The sequence below is a fragment of the Lynx rufus genome, unplaced genomic scaffold (genome assembly GCF_022079265.1).
Source record: "Lynx rufus isolate CCGP_SWC_20201006 ecotype Redwood Valley unplaced genomic scaffold, mLynRuf1.p SCAF_15, whole genome shotgun sequence".
NCBI lineage: Eukaryota > Metazoa > Chordata > Mammalia > Carnivora > Felidae > Lynx > Lynx rufus.
In genome coordinates this window covers 20,525,026-20,543,425 of record NW_025814829.1, presented here as the reverse complement: position 1 = coordinate 20,543,425, position 18,400 = coordinate 20,525,026, and the positions used below count along the sequence as shown (strand labels likewise).

At 54.2% G+C, this 18,400-nt stretch overlaps 1 protein-coding gene across 6 annotated transcripts in view; it reads left to right on the top strand.

The window, feature by feature from the left end:
* NFASC (neurofascin) overlaps positions 1-18,400 on the top strand; it is a 67,172-nt gene that overhangs the window by 12,697 nt on the left and 36,075 nt on the right. For 4 of the 6 annotated variants that reach the window (XM_047077248.1, XM_047077247.1, XM_047077246.1 and 1 more), the window contains exons 6-14: positions 3,543-3,593; positions 9,555-9,666; positions 10,055-10,239; positions 11,542-11,673; positions 13,973-14,116; positions 14,759-14,870; positions 15,640-15,806; positions 16,278-16,425; positions 17,695-17,819. In XM_047077248.1, coding sequence (XP_046933204.1) covers positions 3,543-3,593; positions 9,555-9,666; positions 10,055-10,239; positions 11,542-11,673; positions 13,973-14,116; positions 14,759-14,870; positions 15,640-15,806; positions 16,278-16,425; positions 17,695-17,819 — 1,176 coding nt within the window. The remainder of the gene's footprint in view (positions 1-3,542; positions 3,594-9,554; positions 9,667-10,054; positions 10,240-11,541; positions 11,674-13,972; positions 14,117-14,758; positions 14,871-15,639; positions 15,807-16,277; positions 16,426-17,694; positions 17,820-18,400) is intronic. The other 2 variants (XM_047077244.1, XM_047077243.1) reach the window with 1 other exon arrangement.

The window sequence follows — 18,400 nt, the reverse complement described above, 5'->3', positions numbered from 1 at the left end:
TGGAGGAGGAAACCTAGTCAGTTCACAGAGATACTTCTTGCTGGGGAGCCGCCGGCCTGGAGCTCTGGCTTCAAGTACTCAGCCTGCTTTAGGGCATTGGGTTCAAAGTGGCCGTGGTAGTTTGCAGCGTGGGTTTGTAACAGGCCTTCTCGAGAGGAGACCTCAGTCTGTCTGACTCAGCTGTGAATGCCGTTTTCCACACCGTGGACGGTGGTGGTTTTGGGGGAGGCCAGGCAAATGGCATCACATAGGCACCGGCAGCTGCCACAGGTGGGTGAAAATAGCCTGAACCCCAGAGCCCACACACATCCCAGAAGGGCGCGGGGAGAGGCCGGGGGAGCTCACTCCTCACTCACAACAGCTGGGGGCCTGGCCCCCTTGTACTGTCGTCTTTCCTCAGCGGTCCCTGCCGGTGATGGAAGCAGGGGGTACTGAGAGCCCCCAGCCCCACACTCCGTGTCCACCAGGCATCGGGGTGGACCCCCAAGGAACAGCTTTCTTCCTGCTCCCCTTCTCCTGTATGGAAGTTTTTTCCCTTCTTTTTTTTTTTTTTTTCTCTTCGTTTTCTTCTCTTTGCTTTCTCACTCTCTTCCTCCGTCCTTCTTCCTTTCTTCTTTTCTCCTCCCTCATCTTCTTTCTCTCTGGACCCCATTTAACCCTCCTCCAGCCCATCTCCCCCACTTCTGTAGCTCCCGACGCACTGTTCTAAAGTTGGTGTCAGGCTGCCCATAATTTGCTAACCAATAGGATGGCCAGAAACCCCAGGAAAAGCCCCACGTGCTCCTGGCAGGATGACCCAGCTTCATTCTGCTTGCTGCCCCTCGCTGGCTTTCTTATTCCGGACCCAGGCCCAGAGGGGACCCTTAGAGAAGAAAGTTGGGCTGCCTGAAGTGTCTCAGTGCACGTCAGGAGCAATCAGCTGCCAGCTGGCTGAGCTGAGGAGGACAGTGTGGTCTGCCCAGGACCTCGGAGTGGCCTCTGGAGCCAGGATGCGGCTGGCAGTGCTGGGCAGTGAGGGCAAGATGCTCACTGAGCCAGTCCCCGGACGGCCTTCGGTGCCGTCACCTGGATTCCTTTCTGCTTGCCTGGTGCGATGCTGAAAGTCAGCCTCCTGTTGGGGGAATGAGTCAGGTGACCTTCTGTGGTCCTCAGTGTCATGTGGGGTACACGCAGGGCGATGGAAATGGTAAAGCGTCTTCCTCTGTGGAATGAGGCAGCTAGAGATTCTCAACATTTAGAAGTTCGACTTTCCAGAAACATCCTTTTCTCTACCAGAGGAAGAAAAGGATATTTATTTCTGCTTCATTTTGGGGTCCTCTTCGCCACTGAAAACTCTTTCCTCCGAATGCCGAGAACCCCCCAGGTGATGAGAACAGAACCCCGTCTGCTTCCTGGAGTTCTCCCAGGGGCAGCTTTGGCTGGGAGCAAGTTCTGGGCATCTGAGCCAGCCCAGAATTGGGCACAGTTGCTTAAAATAGCACAGTTGTGCTCTCTCTGCTTTCCTGCCTGGAAAGGACATAGGCTCTTTCTTGTACCTCCAGAACCAGGTCTGGGGGTGGGAGGCAAAATAGCCATGCTAGGACAGCTTCAAAGTCTCTTCTCACCATGCCCCTCCACCACCGCTTGCCCTGTGGGGGAGGAAACCAATCTCATCATGCCTGATTTTGCACTGCCTACGTAAAAGGAAGGGGGAAAAGGTATCTGATACAAAACACTGGGTGATCTGAAATCATTTTTCAAATTTGTTTTGGCTTGCGGTCAAAGACAAACAGCAGAGTCGGGCTCACAAAGATGTGCGTGTCCTACTTTGCCCACACCGGAACAGGTCCCTTTGGGTGCCTTCTGCCACACTAAGAGGTGACCGTGGTGAAGGAGGAGGCTTCTCTGCTGAGGCAGACAGTGAAGCACTAAGCCTGCTTCCTTCTAATGTCACTTCTAATCTAAGTGACACTCTTAGGAGCCTCCCTGAATTTCTCAGCTGTGCTGCAGAATCCACAAACTGTTGAGGTTAGTTCCAAGCTCGGAGCACTTCTCTGCAAAGAGGTGGGTTCTGTTTCACCTTGGTCGCATGGGAGCCTAGGAGCATGAAGCCAGGGCCCTTTTAGCTGTGTGCCCCTGTCCTCCCAAGCCAGAGGAGGACCGTCCCCTCCCAAGGCAGCCTCAGCCCCTCCTCCCCTCTGCCACCCTGCCTCTTCATTCCGCGACAGGCTGGATCCCACCCTTAGCTCCAGGTGACCCCAAGCCGACTCTCCAGACTGGCTCGGACTTTTCAACATGCCCCATCTTAAGGGATAGTTCTGAATAATGCACATCTCCCCTAGTGGATGTTAAGCAGATTTGGGAAGCGATGCAATACGGTCCCAGCGAAGACTGTTCACAGCCTCTACAATCGGTTGTAACACGATTTGATCTGTCTTCAAATATGCAAATATTCTGGCACAGCGCCTTGCCTCCCTCGGGCGGTTGGACTCTGTCCCTGGCTTCTCAGGGCTGTCTGCTTGGCTTCCAGTCGGCTGTACCCCCCACCCCACCCCCTGTTGGTACCATCAAAACTTGAACCCAGTAGCTGGACGGGGATGGCGGCAGAATGAAAAGCACAGCCTTGGCATGCTTCAGTGCCCTGTTCCAAAATGTCTTTCACGGAGGATTAAATGCCCAAGGGTCTTAATTACCTAACGTCGGAACCAAAGCCGCCGACCTCCTGCTGAAGGGATGACTTCAGCCCCAGCCAGTCTAGGAGCTCTGAATCTCTAGCTTGGTCAGCGGGTTTCTCCCATCCAAGTGTAAAACTCCTAGCCCATACCCTCTCTCTCCTGTCCCAGGCTCCCTTTCTCTTCCGAAAATCTGAACCGCAGCCTGGCTCTCTCTGCCTCCCTGGAGTAGAAGGAGGCCTTCTGCCAGCAGTGACATCTCAGAGACCAGGGTGGTGCCCGCTGGTCAGGTGGGCTGGGGAGGCCGGGTGCTTCTCACTGGCAGCCCGTGATCACTGGGAGCTGCCAAGGGCCCCTGCATCCCTCTCTCTCTGTCTCACTCTCTCTCTCTCTGTTGATGAACTGTATCTCTTGGACTGTCTTCTCTCACTGAGCTCCCACCACTGCACCTTACCTTCTCAAGGAGGGCTCTGCGCTACCCCCCTCCCCCCAAGAGCTGGCCTGATCCAGAGTCCTGGGCACTGAGGATTTTGATGGGAAGTTGTTCAAAAGACCGCTGCGGGATTCCACTAATCCTTATCTCATTTGATTGGAAACATAGGATCAAGCCATTAAAGGTCAAGCCTAATTTCTTTCATTAAAAAGAAACTTATCTTATTATTGCCTTCTTTTGCAGGATTTAACCTTTTCTTCCCTTTTTTGGGCTGTTTTATGTTGCTTGTTCTTCACCAGGCACATTTCCTTTTCAAATTTGCCGTGTCTTTCCTTTGCAAAAAAAAAAAAAACACCAGTTGTTTTCGTGGCTTTGCGTTTCTGTTGTTCTCTCCCCGTTTATGCCTCCATGAGCTCTCCGTGGCCTCCTGTTTGCTCACCTTCTTTTGTTTATTGCAGACAACCCCTATAATGACTCGTCCTTAAGAAACCACCCTGACATATACAGTGGTGAGTCGCCGCGGTAACCTTGGGAGTAACCTTGCCTGTCCTAACCCCAGTTTGCCTAACTCGACTGATACCGTGTCATTAACTCACGCCGGGTGGCAGGGCTGACAGTTGGTCAGACCAGGGTAGGACTTCAGAAGACCTTTTGGGAGGACTCAGTAGAATCTTAGGAATCAGTGGCGGATGGATGGAGAGCATCTGAGGACAGATGCGTCCGCACGCACGTTGAGGAGGAGACGGAAGTCTGGTTCCTCCTAGTGGTTTACAGTACACAGAAAGCTTTGTGGTGCATTTAGTTAACTCCTACGCGTCTGGATGTGAATTGCCTGCTCTGCAATCTAGCCTTAGTTACTGGGGGTGCCGTGTCACAGGCTCCGTGTGTCTTTAAAATCCATCTGGCAAATATGAGTGAGAGTTCACTGCTGAGTTCTCTTTCAAGGTAAGTATAAAGGAAGACGGACCATCCGTGGCCCTCTTGCCTGGGTCTCTTCTCTCCTCCAGCAGTGTGCACAAATGGGTGGGTGCCCACCCACCCACACGCTTGCAAGTCATGGGACACTTTCCATGAGGCATATTTCTGACGTAGCCCACAACTGGTTGCTCAAGCTGATTAGTAGCGTCATTAGCTATTTCCACACCTGAGCCCCCACCCCCCACCATGGCTCAAGAATGTCTTATTTCCCTTGAGCAGCTAGAGGAAACATCATTTACTGGCTTTGGCGAGGCAGCTGGCCCCCATCATCCGTTATGCCTTGGAAGCTGAGGCTGTAGGTCCCCAGGGGGGTCATTGTAGGCTCAAATAGATAGGAAGTGTCTGCATTGTGATGTGCTAATATAAACAATGATTGGGGTCTGGAGTGGGGGGTGGGAAGGGGGAGTGTGAGCCGGGGAGAGAGGCAAAGGCTCTAACTTGGCATCAAACAGGTAGAACCACACTGAGATTCTGCCAAAGAGATTTACTGCCCAAGGAAGCGGGGGGGGGGGGGGGGGAACCTTTGTTGGATTCTGGGCATTGTTTGTTTTCAAAATAATGGGGCCAACTACCGTGGTGTCAAGAGCCCCGGAGCACGGGTGTGGAATGTGCCTTTCTCTAAATTGGATTTCAGATAATCTATTATGGAAGGATTCTCGAAGCTAGAGTGTATCAGAGCCAGAAGGTCCCTTAGAGACCATCTGGTCCAAACTGCTTGCTTTGTGTAAGATAAACTATTCAGGGAGGCATTGTTTTATCAATGGGATAAGTTTGACTGATTCCAGCCACTTAAATTTTGTGGCTAGTGGTAGAAGTGATTACAGGTGAATGAGTGGGAGTTGTAAGAACCATCCAGGGCTATGAAACGAAACAAAGCTCGCAAGAACTCACAATGGAGATGGACCGCCTTCTCCTCAATCCAAGGTAGAATGAATGGGGTTGACCCAAGGATGAAGCCAGCTGGAAGAGGTGTAAAGTCAAAGTGAGGCACATGGTGAACAAAGGACAGCTAGGTTGAATGCTTCTAAAAAGAAATAGAAAGTGAAAAGGAAGGAAGATGAAGTCCTTCCTGAGTGCAGAGTTGGACAAAGAGACAATGCAATGAAAAATGCCCAGTGCATCTGTCTGCTTGGCTCCCCATAACGGCATTTTGTTCTAGTGATTTCTACAATGGTTTGGTATCCTCTGAACATACGCCAAATGTCCAATGACCTGCTCGGTGGCAGGGGGAAGCTGGTCTGAGATTGTAGCTTGCCACTTGGAATTCACCCAGGCAAGAGAAGAGTATGCGCTCGAAGGTAGACAGCCTTCCTTGAATTAAACACAGGCTCCGGGAGGTACCACTGAGTGACCTCAGGCAAGTCATTTAATCTCCTCATCTGTAAAATGGGTATGTTACAGGCCCCAGAGAATTGTCATGAATGTTAAACAGGGTAACGTGCGTATGGTTCCCAGCACGGGTGTCAGACACATCAATGATTAGTACGCGTTAGCACATTACTGGTACTGAAGGGAATGGTTTAGTGTTGACTCAAGTTAAGATGGACACAGAGAACCTGAAGAGAAGCCAAAGGAAGAAAGGCTAGCCCAAGTGTGGGAAGAAAGTACTATGGAGGGAGGAACTTGAAGGCAGACTAGAAGAACAAAAGCTATTCAGATCTTCAGCTGTGCTGAGAACTGAATAAAAAAAAGCTTCAACTGGGGTGCCTGGGTGGCTCAGTCCGTTAAGCATCCGATTCTTGATCTCAGCTCAGGTCTTGATCTCATAGTTGTGAGTTCAAGCCCTCGCTTTGGGCTCAGCACTGGGCTCTGTGCTGGGCACGAAGCCTGCTTTAAAAAAAAAACAAAAAAACTCCAACTATCGCATAAGGGATTTGGGTTATACTTATGGAAGAGATTTCCTGGCAGTGGAAGGTATCAAATGTTACTAGATAAAGAGATTTTTTTTTGTCTTCTGGGATTGTTTGGTCAGCTGTTCCTGGGGCCAGAGAGGTGGATGAGATACCACGGATCCAACCTCATGAGTCCTTAATTCCGAGAATTGAAAGCAGCGAATGTGAGATCCAGCTGCCCCTAAAAGCTGTTTCTGGCAGACGTTCTTAGATACATCCGATGCATTGAACTCTCTTCTGCTAACCCACAGTACTTGACGGAGGGGGGCAACTCAGGTTGTCAGCAGTCTTGACCTTTCCTCTCACAGGAGTTGACCAAAACATTTTTTCATTGGCCCTTTAAAGCCAAGGTGGCCGAGGCAGTATCATCTCTTGAGGTGTCCCCCCTGGGCCAGGTTCCCCTAGAAACCCACGAACCTGTTCTTGAACCACAGCCTGGGAGAGCAGGAAAGGATGGACTGTCCTTGGGCTAGAGGTCAGAGGGGCCCATGTGGGAAACTCTTCCTGAATCCACCGACATGAGCTTTGGCATCTGGGTTCTGAGTTTGATCAGGTATTCGATCTGACCCCAGCCCTGAAGAACAGGGAGAATAAGAGAAGCATCGTCTGAATCCCCACCTCAATGAGGGTGGGTGAGATCCTATGACACCCTAGGAGACAGTCATCCTCTACCATTTAGGGTCCTATAGAGTAATCACTTTTGTCTTGGAGACTCTTCCTGAGTCTGCTTCTCCAGGGAAAGAAATTAGCCATCTTCCCTTGGGAGCAGTGGCCCCAAAGCCCCCAGCTGGCTTATCCTTCATAAATTATCATTTATCCTATCATAAATTGGCACCTGCTGCAGCTGACCAGTTTTTCATAACCTCTTCTTTGGGTCCAGCCTTCTAACCCTTCATGATACCATGTGTCACCCTGACTCCTCTTCAAGCCTTCCGTGGCCTTAAGAATCCAGTTGAGTTGCCTTTGGAGCCTCTTCATTCCCAGCTCAGCTTCTCTTCCACATTGGGCTTGAGTTTATTTAATGGCCACTGAGGAGGGATGGCCTCTTAGCTAAGACAATGGGAACAATGTTTAAGGAAAACATAGCGGAAGAGGTTCATCAGGGCAGCTTGCTAAGACAAAAATGTCTTTCTCCCTCACCTCTTTTGCCCTTGGATTTCAGTTTTCTTTGGTTTGAGTAAGAAAGATACTCCCAAAGCTGGCTGTCAGAAGCAGGGACAGATGGGATATCCATCTTTAAAGAGGTGATACAGTATAGTGTCAGAGCACACACTTTGGTGCCAAATGGTCCAGAATCCAAAACACAACTGACTTGTGACCTTGCCAAGTCTGTGGACTCCATTGAGCCTCAGTTCCCTCTGGTGCAAATGGAGGTGGTCCCCCCCCAGGTTTGTTGTGAGGATGAACATGACTATGACTATGACGTCTAGAGAGAGCTGTTAGCCCGGGCTTGGCCCGTCATGAATGCTCACCAAATGGTGGCCCTGATTATTGCCTCTGACTTTTAGAATGTTCTTCCCTATATTTTTTGAACCTTGGCTTGTTTCCCAGTAGCTTCTCCTCCTTTGGGATAATTCTGTGGTTGCTAGCCCACATCCTACGAACGGGAGTATTGCTATAACCTTTTTATAGTCACAGCTCCCAGCATTGTCAAGGTCCCCATAGCGAGACTGTTCATTTCTCCTCCGTCCCATACTTACTGCTTTGCTGGCCAAGTGTGCTTGTGGTGCTGCGTGCTATGGTGTGAATTAAATGTCCACAGGGTCTCGGGCTGGTTTCTGCAGATTTTGTCCCTGCGTGGAAGGAGTATGCCAACTGAGCTGGCTCTCCCACGTAGTCCGGGGGTTCCCCGCACTCAACAGACTCACCAACCTCACACCAGAGCCACCTGCCCTGAAAGCTCCTTCTCCTCATAGTTCCCTTGACCTTGTGTTGTCTTGACTGTTTGGGTGATTCCACCATAATGGGTGGGGGAAAGCTGCTGCTTTGTATCAGGCTTCCTTGGGACTGAGAGCTGGCTGTCACAAGAGTTACAGACGGTAACCAATTAACCCCATAATGGATTAACCCGTTCAGTAGCCACTGTTGTATATGTGTGTGCCGGTGGGACAAATGAGGACCTCTGCAGAAAGAGAGATAACACGCGGGGTAAACTGTTGCCTTCTTGTCTGTTCCCTTCTCCCCTTGAATCCATTCATCCCACAAACACCGACTGAACGCTCGCTGTGTGCCAGCCGCCTAACTAACTCTCATCATTCCTTCCCCTGACAAAAGCATAAAATAGACACCAGCTCTAGGAAATGCACTCCCCGATGGCTAATGGAGAGAAGCTGAGGGCCTCTAAGACGGGAGCCCTGCTGACCCAGCCGGGCACCAGCCTGTCCAACAAGCTCCTTTAGGAGACACCGGTGTCACGGAGGCAGGGTTCCCCCGCCACTCTGTCCTCGCTGCCAGCGCCCGTTCACAGCCCCCCGCCGGGAAGATGCCCTTGTTCCCCTTCCAGGCATCTCTGAGGGCTCCCGGCCCCTGGCAGCTCTGCCTGCCTTCTTCCTGTCACCTCTCCAGCTGAGTCTAAGACCCCTACACCTCTGGGCAGGGGTGCCTCCTCCAGCTTCCCTTTGCTTTGGGGCTCCTGGTGGGAAAAGCCTTGCTCTCCTCCCTTCCGTCTTACTGGGCACAGAGCTCCCGGGGAGAGGTGAGGCGCAGGTAAGGTGGGGTCCGCTGTGCTGGGGGTGTGCCCAGACTTGCATGACCCCGTCCACAGCCAAACGGCCATCCTGGCCGTGTCGATCTCCGCGAGCCACCGGGCCTTCCAAACCCACGTGCACGTCACTGATGGCTGCTCCCGCCTAGTTGAATTGTAGATCACCTCCTCCATCTTGGCTGCCACTCCCCACTCCCCCTCCCCCAGTCTCTCACATCCAATTAACACCCTCCTCCCAGCCCCCTTCCAGAGTCATTAGCGAAGAGGCAGAATGGTCTTGGCCCCAGAGTGATTTCCTGTCATCTCTGCTCATTCATTCTCTCCATGTCTTTGCTAAGCCATTAATAATGCTTCCTGCGTCTCTGACTGTTCATCTGGGTCTCTGTGGCTTCATCCCAGCTCCTTGTCTCCAGGGTCGCAAAGAGCAGGTTGTCTGTCCTGTGGCCCAATACAGGTCTTCTCGTTCATCCGCTGCTGCTGAGACGGCCTCCCGGTGGTGGCCACCGCATTGGCCTCTGGGGTCCCAGCACAAGATGCTCCAGGAATAAACTGCTCACTGCCCGGGCAGCCCCCTCCTCCTTTCCCGGGAAGGAGGGGTTTTCCTAACAAGGGAGGAAGCCGGGCTCCTCTTGCCAGAGCCTTTCAGAACTTAGATGTGCTCACACACATGTGCCAGTGGGGCCGAGGAGCCCCGCGCTTCCTAACACACCTCTCTTAATGATGCCCCGGCCCCTGGGGGGGGGTTTCAGCTGGGAGGGTACGGGGCTTGGTGCCTCTGAGGGTAAGGGAGTAAGCAGGGGGCGTGATGACACTTCTTTCTAGCCTGACCGCTTTGGCCTAGCTGGGTCCACCCTCTGGGCAGGAGGCTCATGAGAGCTCCTTCTATCCTGTTTCAGCCCGAGGAGTTGCAGAAAGGACCCCCAGCTTCATGTACCCCCAGGGCACGGCGAGCAGTCAGATGGTACTGCGTGGCATGGACCTCGTGCTGGAGTGCATCGCCTCCGGGGTGTACGTACAGCTCGCACCCCCACCTCTGGCCACCCTCCGGGAAGACGCGGTGGGGGTTTGGGCACGCTCTGTTCTTGCCACGGTTTGGGGGACAAAACATCGTCCTCTCCATCCCGTTCTGGCTGTTTCCTTCATGGGTAATGGGGAAGGGAGATGGGTAGGCATCCTGGACGTGTGTTAGAACCTCACGTGACTTTACGTAAGTCCCTCAGTGCTCTGCGGCCGAGCGTCCCCTGTCTATCTATGGGAGAGGTCGGCTCTCATAGGACACGCGTCCTTCTGGGCCCAAGTCCACTTTAAGGTCACCTGGGTGTCCCAGACTCTGTAGAAGAACGGCAGGGCCGCAGCTGGTGATGAGTCCGTGTTTCCCGCTTGGTCCCTCTCCCAGCCCAACACCAGATATTGCGTGGTACAAGAAAGGTGGGGACCTCCCATCAGACAAGGCCAAGTTTGAGAACTTTAACAAGGCTCTGCGCATCACCAACGTCTCCGAGGAGGACTCTGGAGAGTATTTCTGCCTGGCCTCCAACAAGATGGGCAGCATCCGGCACACGATCTCGGTGAGAGTAAAGGGTACGTTGTGTGTATTTCTCATTATGCTGATTTTGCCAGCCCTACATGCCACGACCACCCTTCCCTCTGGGGGGCGGGCCGGGTGAGCAGGGGAGACCCAGCAACACTCTGGTTCGTGGTAAGTGACCTGCCAGGGACGGTATCACCCTGTGGATGTGAGAGAGAGAGAGAGAGAGAGAGAGAGAGAGAGTGTGTGTGTGTGTGTGTGCACGGTGGGTACTAAGGGAAAGAGACCCACCCTGACCATCACCCACCTCTCTGTTGTGCCCAGGGCTCCCTCCACAAGAATGTACCTCCATGGTCCATTTGGATTTCACCCAGAGCCTTGTCTTTATTTACTTTTGCATTTTAATTCACGGCGTGTCGTTTTGGCCCTGTGCTGTCTGTGTACTTGTGTGTGGTTCTTTTTACAAATGGGGAATTATCACGACCCAAATTGTTTTTTAAAAAAATCACTTCCCTCTCCCCCGAGCGCGGATGGCCCCCCTGAGCTATCGCGGGCAGTAAAGCACGTGCCTTTCTGGGTCCCCGCCACAGGTGGTAGGGTGCACCAGTCGCCTCTCAGCCCGGGGCCGAAAGGACGGTGAGGACGGTGAGGTCTGATGCCAAAAGTACAAGAACTTCCGTAGCATGCGGTCAGCTGATCCTGTGACTTTAGTCTCAGCACGACACTCGGACCGAGGGTTCTTGACCTTGTTGGGGGCATCAAGATCTTTGACAATCCGATGCAAAGGACCTTCTCAGAAAAAAGTCCACATGTCCACAATTAGAAGGGCTAGCCAGCTCTGCCCTACCAGAGCCCAGTGTCTAAAAGAATAAATACGAGGTCTTTTCTAAATGGTCAGATCTTGCAGCGATAGCCATAGAAACCCAGAGGGGCCAGCCCCGTGCACACTTGACCACCTTCCCTGGCTCGAGCCCTTGGGTGCACATCATGAACACCTGTGGGGCTCTAAAAGCATTTGCTGCCCAAGCCTCCTCCCCTGAGGATTCTGACTTAATAGGTCTCCGACAGGCCCCAGTGTCCGTGTTTGTTAAAAGCTCTTCAGAGGATTCTAACGAGCGGCCCCAGTTTAGAACTATTGTTCTGCGAACTCAAAATAGACCGGGTGGCATCTGTGGCTCCAAGCCAGCCAAAGGCAGGCTGGACTGAGTCATCCCATGAGGATGAGCCCTGGGCAGGTGGTGAGGGCCTGGAGCTGGCACCCAGGGGCTCCTGCCTTCCTAGAGGGAGCCGGTCTGGTGTCTTTGGCCTGCCCCATGCCGTCTAACCCCCCTGCCTGCACTGTGTTTGTCTTCCAGCTGCTCCCTACTGGCTGGACGAACCCAAGAACCTTATCCTGGCTCCTGGCGAGGACGGGAGACTGGTGTGTCGAGCCAATGGGAACCCCAAGCCCACCGTCCAGTGGATGGTAAACGGGGAACCTTTGCAATGTAAGTAACGAGCCGTGGTCTCACCCGACTCCGCTGTCTCTCCTGTCTCTGCTGAGGCCCCAGATCCCCATCCCTCTGGGCCAGCCCCAGTGGTCCCAGAAGTGAAGTCAAAGAACAGCCCCTTGGCTGCTGCTTCTGGAGCGTCCCATCCCTGTGGACATCTCAAGAGACAGGAAACCTGCCTCACCTTTGTGCGAGAGGACAGGAAACCTGTCGGTAGTTCCCCAGACCCCGCTCTCTGCTGAGGGCGAAATGAGAAGCAGGTTGGATGTGAGGAAGAACCTCCCCATGACAGCAGAGACGCGCCAGCACAGTTAATGAGTATGCCCAGATTTGGGGAAATTGCATCCTGCCCGATGGCTGGAGTAGGTGATTCCAGGGCCCCTTCCAGATGGGGCTGTTGGTCGAGTTTTCCCGTCATATTCTCGCCAGTTGCGTTCACGTTAGAAAATGTCCTTGTGGATCTCCGTGAGAGTGCAGCATGCCCGCACCGTCCGGTGCTGAGCACATACCTTCCCCCTCCCCGCCCCGGTCAGTGTCCTTCCACTGCTGAGCACATAGCTTCCCCCACCCGTCGGTGTCCTTCCACTGGACACAAGCAGAGACACGGACGCCACCTGCCCTCTGCTGTTGTGTCCTGACAGCACTTTGGGAACAGGGCAGACAAAGGCACCAGACTTCACAGCACCATTAAATAAATGCAGAGCCCAGGACTTGCAACTGAGCCTTGGCCCTGGAAAGGTCACCGGTCACTTAAGGGGAGTGACTGAGAGGAAAGTGGGCTCCATGAGAATTGCCAGGGAAGGAGGCATTGAAGTTGCTGGCGTTGACTTCTTTGTGCCTTTTTGCTGAGTGGGGACTTGGGGACGGGTGATAAGGATGCTGACCGTGTCTTCATTTACCTCCTGCTGATTCCCCAGTTCCGGGCTGACACTTGCTATCTGTGGAGTGGCGCCTGAGGGGCCAGACCTGGGGTGGCCCTCGGCCCACTGCTGCTGTGGGTCTGAGCGATGCTGGATGGGTTCACAGACCATCCAAGCCAAGGCACCCGGTCCAGCCCAGGAATCTTAGAGCAGAAAGTCACCTTCTAGCGAAAGATGGGAAGTGGAAATTCTTTACACTTCTAGAAAACTATTCATACGGCTCATTATCGTTCTCTTTTTTTTAATTTTTTAAATTTTTTTAATGTTTTTTAATTTATTTTTGAGACAGAGAGAGACAGAGCATGAACAGGGGAGGGACAGAGAAAGAGCGAGACACAGAATCTGAAGCAGGCTCCAGGCTCTGAGCTGTCAGCACAGAGCCTGATGCGGGGCTCAAACTCACAGACCGCGAGATCATGACCTGAGCTGAAGTCGGATGCTTAACCGACTGAGCCACCTAGGCGCCCCCCCTTTTTTTAAATGTTTATTATCGTTCTCTTAATAAGCTCCTCAGAGTGGGATGGGAGTAATTCTCCCCCGTTTGACAGAGAAGGGAAATGAGGCCCAGAAAGATTTATTAGTCTGTCCCAGTCCCAGACTGACATGTGAGCAGGACTGAGACCCCGCAGCCACTCCTCGGCCCCGGCCGTCTGCATCACAAGCCAGCCGTACTAGAAGAACCGTGGGAGCAAATGTTCTCTCTCGGTTTAGGATACGTTTCTTGCGAAGATCAGGAAGCTTTGGCAAACCTAGGGACCCATTCAGTTTCAACAGACATTGGCTTATGGGTTTAACTCTGAATGTTTGAAGAATGCTCTGCTCAGAGGATGGGAAGGTGGTAGGTCCCATCCGGTTGTACTTTCCTTTGTCCTTTTCAAAACACTTGGGTGTGCACACATTGGATTAAAATAATAACGACCATCATAATCTGTGTGTGCCAGGCCTCTGCTGATGAGTTTATGCATGCATAACATCTCAGGTCGCCCTCCTGAGAGCCCCGCAGGGTGACCTATCATCCCCATCCCCCACACAAGGATGCTGGAGCTTACAGCAAGTGAATAAAGCGGGCAGGTGATGCGGTTAGAATTCAAACCCCTTTCTGTTGCCGCGGCTTATGCTGTCAACCACGTCTGCCCAGCTGCTGAATAGGAGGAGCAGGGATTCACAGTCCCATGGGACAGACTGAGGGACAAACCCTAGTAGGTTTGATGATGGGCCCAAAGTCACACAGCTAGGCAGCAGTCGAGCCGGAAGCCGGGACTTCTGGTGCTTCTTCCACAGCACCCCGGTCGTCCTAGGGGGCCCTGGCCAGAGCCCCAAGTGCCCTCCACCCTGCCCCTCCTGTTGCTCACGTGGACCGTCTTTCCTATCTGAAGCGGCACCACCCAACCCAAACCGCGAGGTGGCCGGGGACACCATCATCTTCCGGGACACCCAGATCAGCAGCAGGGCTGTGTACCAGTGCAACACGTCCAACGAGCACGGCTACCTGCTGGCCAACGCCTTCGTCAGTGTGCTGGGTGAGTGCACCCCTCCGCTCGCCCTCAGTGCAGCCTCCCTGGGTGTTCTTCTCCAGAGGTCAGCCAGGCTGGGTGGGGCAGGAGAACGGCGGGATGGGGGAAGCATGGACACTGAAGATGAATTTTCTGGGGAGGATGAGGGACTTCGGACCCAGGGATCTGGATGTGTGGACAATTAGTTCCCTGTTAGAAGTCGGTTTGGGGCCCTTTCCCCCTCCAGATGACGGGGAGGGACCTGTCTCACCCCTTCCACTATCCAGGCCAGTTCTGCGTGCGTTCTCAGTGTCCTGGGGGTAGGAAATGGTTCTGAATCCGTTGGTGTCCCTCCCAGAGCAGGGAGAGGGCAGAGGCGACCGGGAGATGCCTTGGGGTTGTGGAGAGGGAGTTATAGAACCTGCTGGATAATCTGGGGAGGCCCTTTGCAAAAGCCGGACTAGATGTAGCGTAGGCTGAGGGTAGATGGGTGACCCTCCTCCTTCCTCACCCAGCCCTGAGAGGCTTCTTAAAGGAGGAGGTTTGACAGGGGAAGGGATGTTGGGGATTGGAGAGCTGCTATGCCACCGAGGCACCTAGAAGAACTGGGGGGCTGGTAGCTGGAAAAGCTGACCTCCCCAGCCAAGACCCGTTCTCCGGGACTTGCAGACGTGCCCCCTCGGATGCTGTCACCCCGGAACCAGCTCATTAGGGTGATCCTGTACAACCGGACACGGCTGGACTGCCCGTTCTTTGGGTCTCCCATCCCCACACTCCGATGGTAAGTTCTAGGAGACCAGGCGTCCCCCCTGGGGTCCTGTCTTATGGTGCCCGTTCCCATCAGGTCCACATTAGGTATTCAGTAAGACCTGGGAACCTTAAAGGGTGGAAGCCAGGAGGAAGTTGGCAGATCACTGAGGTCAGCCCCCTCGTTTATTTTTTATTTAGTTAGTTTTAGAGACAGAGAGAGGGAGAGAGGGAGAGTGGGGGAGGAGCAAAGGGAGAGAGAAAGAAAATCCCAAGCAGGCTCTGCTGATAGCTCAGAGCCCGATGCAAGGCTCAAACTCATGAACCATGAGATCATGACCTGAGCCGAAATCAAGAGTCGGACACTTGGGGCGCCTGGGTGGCTCAGTCGGTTAGGCGTCCGACTTCGGCTCAGATCATGATTTTTATGATCCGTGAGTTCAAGCCCCGCATCGGGCTCTGTGCTGACAGCTCGGAGCCTGGAGCCTGCTTCCGATTCTGGGTCTCCCTCTCTCTCTGCCCCTCTCCCACTCATGCTCTGTCTCTGTCTCTCAAAAATAAATAAACGTTAAAAAAAAAATAAAAGTTGGACACTTAACCGACTGAGCCACCCAGGTGCCCTCCTTTATTGTGCAGAGAAGAAAACCGAGGGCTAGAGACTTGCCAGGGTCGCCCAGTGGTTGGAGGTGGACCCTGTGGAGCTCAGGCTCCAGGCTGCCCACCCAGCCTCTCCAGAGGTTGCCACCCCACTCCCTTGGGCCAGTCCTCTCAGTATGCTTCACGTTGTGCTGCTCTGTTGTGAGGTTTAAGAACGGGCAAGGCAGCAACCTGGATGGTGGCAACTACCACGTCTATGAGAACGGCAGCCTGGAAATCAAGATGATCCGCAAAGAGGACCAAGGCATCTACACCTGCGTCGCCACCAACATCCTGGGCAAAGCTGAAAACCAGGTCCGCCTGGAGGTCAAAGGTAAAGGAGAGGGTTGGTAGGCAGAGGGTGGCATGGGGGCAGGCGAGGAAGCCATCGTCGCAGAGCGATTCCCGTGCGCTGTTCCCTTTGAAAATGCACCACACGTAATGTCTGATCCCTGATGGGACCCTCCCTGTGCGTCTGTGTGTCCTCGAGGGTTTCCAGCTGGCCTGGGTGCTGGGAACACCGAGCCATTCTCGGCCTGGTCCATGTGGAATTAAAGAGGGAAGCCCGAGACCCCACCAACACCCCCACTACACCCCAGAAAGTGCATCATCTATTCCCAAGCCAGATAGAAAGGACTTGGGGATTGTTTACTACTTGGAATCACTCATTCATATAACTGAATGTGACCTTCTTCCACCTTCCGTGGTCGGTCTAACCTTGAGGTCACGCGCGTCACACGGTGAGGCCACGTGGGGTGCTGGGCAGAGGCCACGCCAGTGACGACCTCCCTCGGCTTCTCCACAGACCCCACCAGGATCTACCGGATGCCCGAGGACCAGGTCGCCAAAAGGGGCACCACGGTGCAGCTGGAGTGTCGGGTGAAGCACGACCCCTCCCTGAAGCTCACGGTCTCCTGGCTGAAGGATGACGAGCCCCTTTACATCGGAAACAGGTTTCCACTCCTTCCCTCTCTCTCCCTGCCACGAGTCTGGGACCGTTTCCTTCCCCCTTGCTCTTGGCGACGCACTGAGGAACCCAGGGACAGGGAACCTGTGTCATGCGTGCAGAGGGGCGTGGCAGCATTAGTGACTCCCCAACCCCGGGTCCCTCTCTCCCTCTCCCCCCAGCTCTCTGCCTGTCCCCTCCTCTTCCCTCTCCCTCTCCTCCTTTTCCCACTCCTTTCTCTCTTCCCTCCTCTCTTCCACTCTCTCCTCCCCCCTTTTCCTCCTCCCTATGCTCTCCTCCTCCCTGCAAGTCTCGGCAAGGCTGGTGGCAACGTCCTCAGACCTGCTTGCAGTGCCCCTGTTCTCCAGCAGAGGGCAGGGCAAGCCCGAGTCGCCGGCCACCAGAGTGCCGGTGGGGCATCCGAGCCCATAGGCAACTTGGACTCTTACCAGACCACCCCAGCCTCCCGCGTCCAGATTTAAGTGATGTAGGGGGAGGGGAAGCATTGAAAGCGTCTAAAAGTCCCCACGGGGGTCTCTAATGTGCAGTCCATGTTGGGAATGGCTGGTCCAAGCCTTCCTCCACGGGGCTCTTTGTTGTACCCTCTAACATCCCCAGGGGTGTTTGTGCAGAGCCCTGAGGTCGCGCATGGGGAACAGCGGTTTCCACGATCATCTCGCTTCTCCAGGGGTGTACCCTGCAGACAGGCGCAGGCATCCGTGCACTCAGTGGATACTCAGAGCTCCACCAGCCCGCCCTGCTCCGTGGTGCCCACCTCCCTCAGCAGGAGAGAGCTCAGAGGAGCCCAGGGCGCCTGGCCTGAGCCTGGGTGCGAGACTGGCCTGGGCTGAAGTGAGAGCCAGAAGTAGGGGAAGAGGAGGGATACCAGCCCCGCCTGTTGAGGCGTGGACCTAACTGTGTCCTAATTTGGGAGGGGAGCGCAGCACAGGAAAGACACAGCCGTTATGGCCACTGGGGCATTCGAGCGCAAGGAACGTGGGTCAGGGCTTCCGCTTCACCCACTTCCCCTTCCCCCTCCGTCAGGCACCTAAGGGCGCCAGGTGACAGTGAGGACCGTGCCTCTCTCGCAGCATTGAGAGGGGGGCCTCCTGTCGCCTGGGAGGGGCTGTGGCTGCCCAGGCCGGCCTGTGACGCTCCCCTCTCTGACTTGCCACCCCCCGCTCCAGGGAGAAAGCAGACAGTGCCCGGGACTCCCCCCAGCCCCCACTGTCTGCCCGCTCGCCCTCCTCCCGACCCCTCCCTGGTGCCCTTGCAGGATGAAGAAGGAGGACGACTCCCTGACCATCTTTGGCGTGGCTGAGCGAGACCAGGGGAGTTACACGTGCGTTGCCAGCACTGAGCTGGACCAAGACTTGGCCAAGGCCTACCTTACTGTGCTAGGTAACTGCCACCGCTCACACGCACTCTGACCTCCCCCCGCCACCCCTTCCCGAGGCCAGAGAAGCTGTGGGCCTTGGACGGCTCCCAGGGCCCTGCCTGTGGTCAGCGGGCTGGTCAGGCACGGTGGTCTCCCGCCATTTGATCTGAGGGTTAGGAAGCTGCTCCTTTCAGAACGTGCTGGGCTGGACACCGTACCTCCTGAGTGGAACCATTAACTCGCCCAAATCCTCAGCTGAAGGGTTCCTGAGCGAGAGAGGGAAGGTAGACAGGGGGTTCTTCTCGTGATCATTTTTACCAACTTCACAGCTGCCTCTCTACCGCTACACCAGTGAAAACAGTCCATCGTCCAAGCGAGACTGAATTTTGACTTTATTCTGGGAACACCCTCTGCCAGCCTCCCTCCCCCTCCCACCTCTGGTTTCTTTTTTTTTTTTTTTTTTTTTTTTTTTTAATGTTTATTTATTTTTGGGACAGAGAGAGACAGAGCATGAACGGGGGAGGAGCAGAGAGAGAGGGAGACACAGAATCGGAAACAGGCTCCAGGCTCTGAGCCATCAGCCCAGAGCCTGACGCAGGGCTTG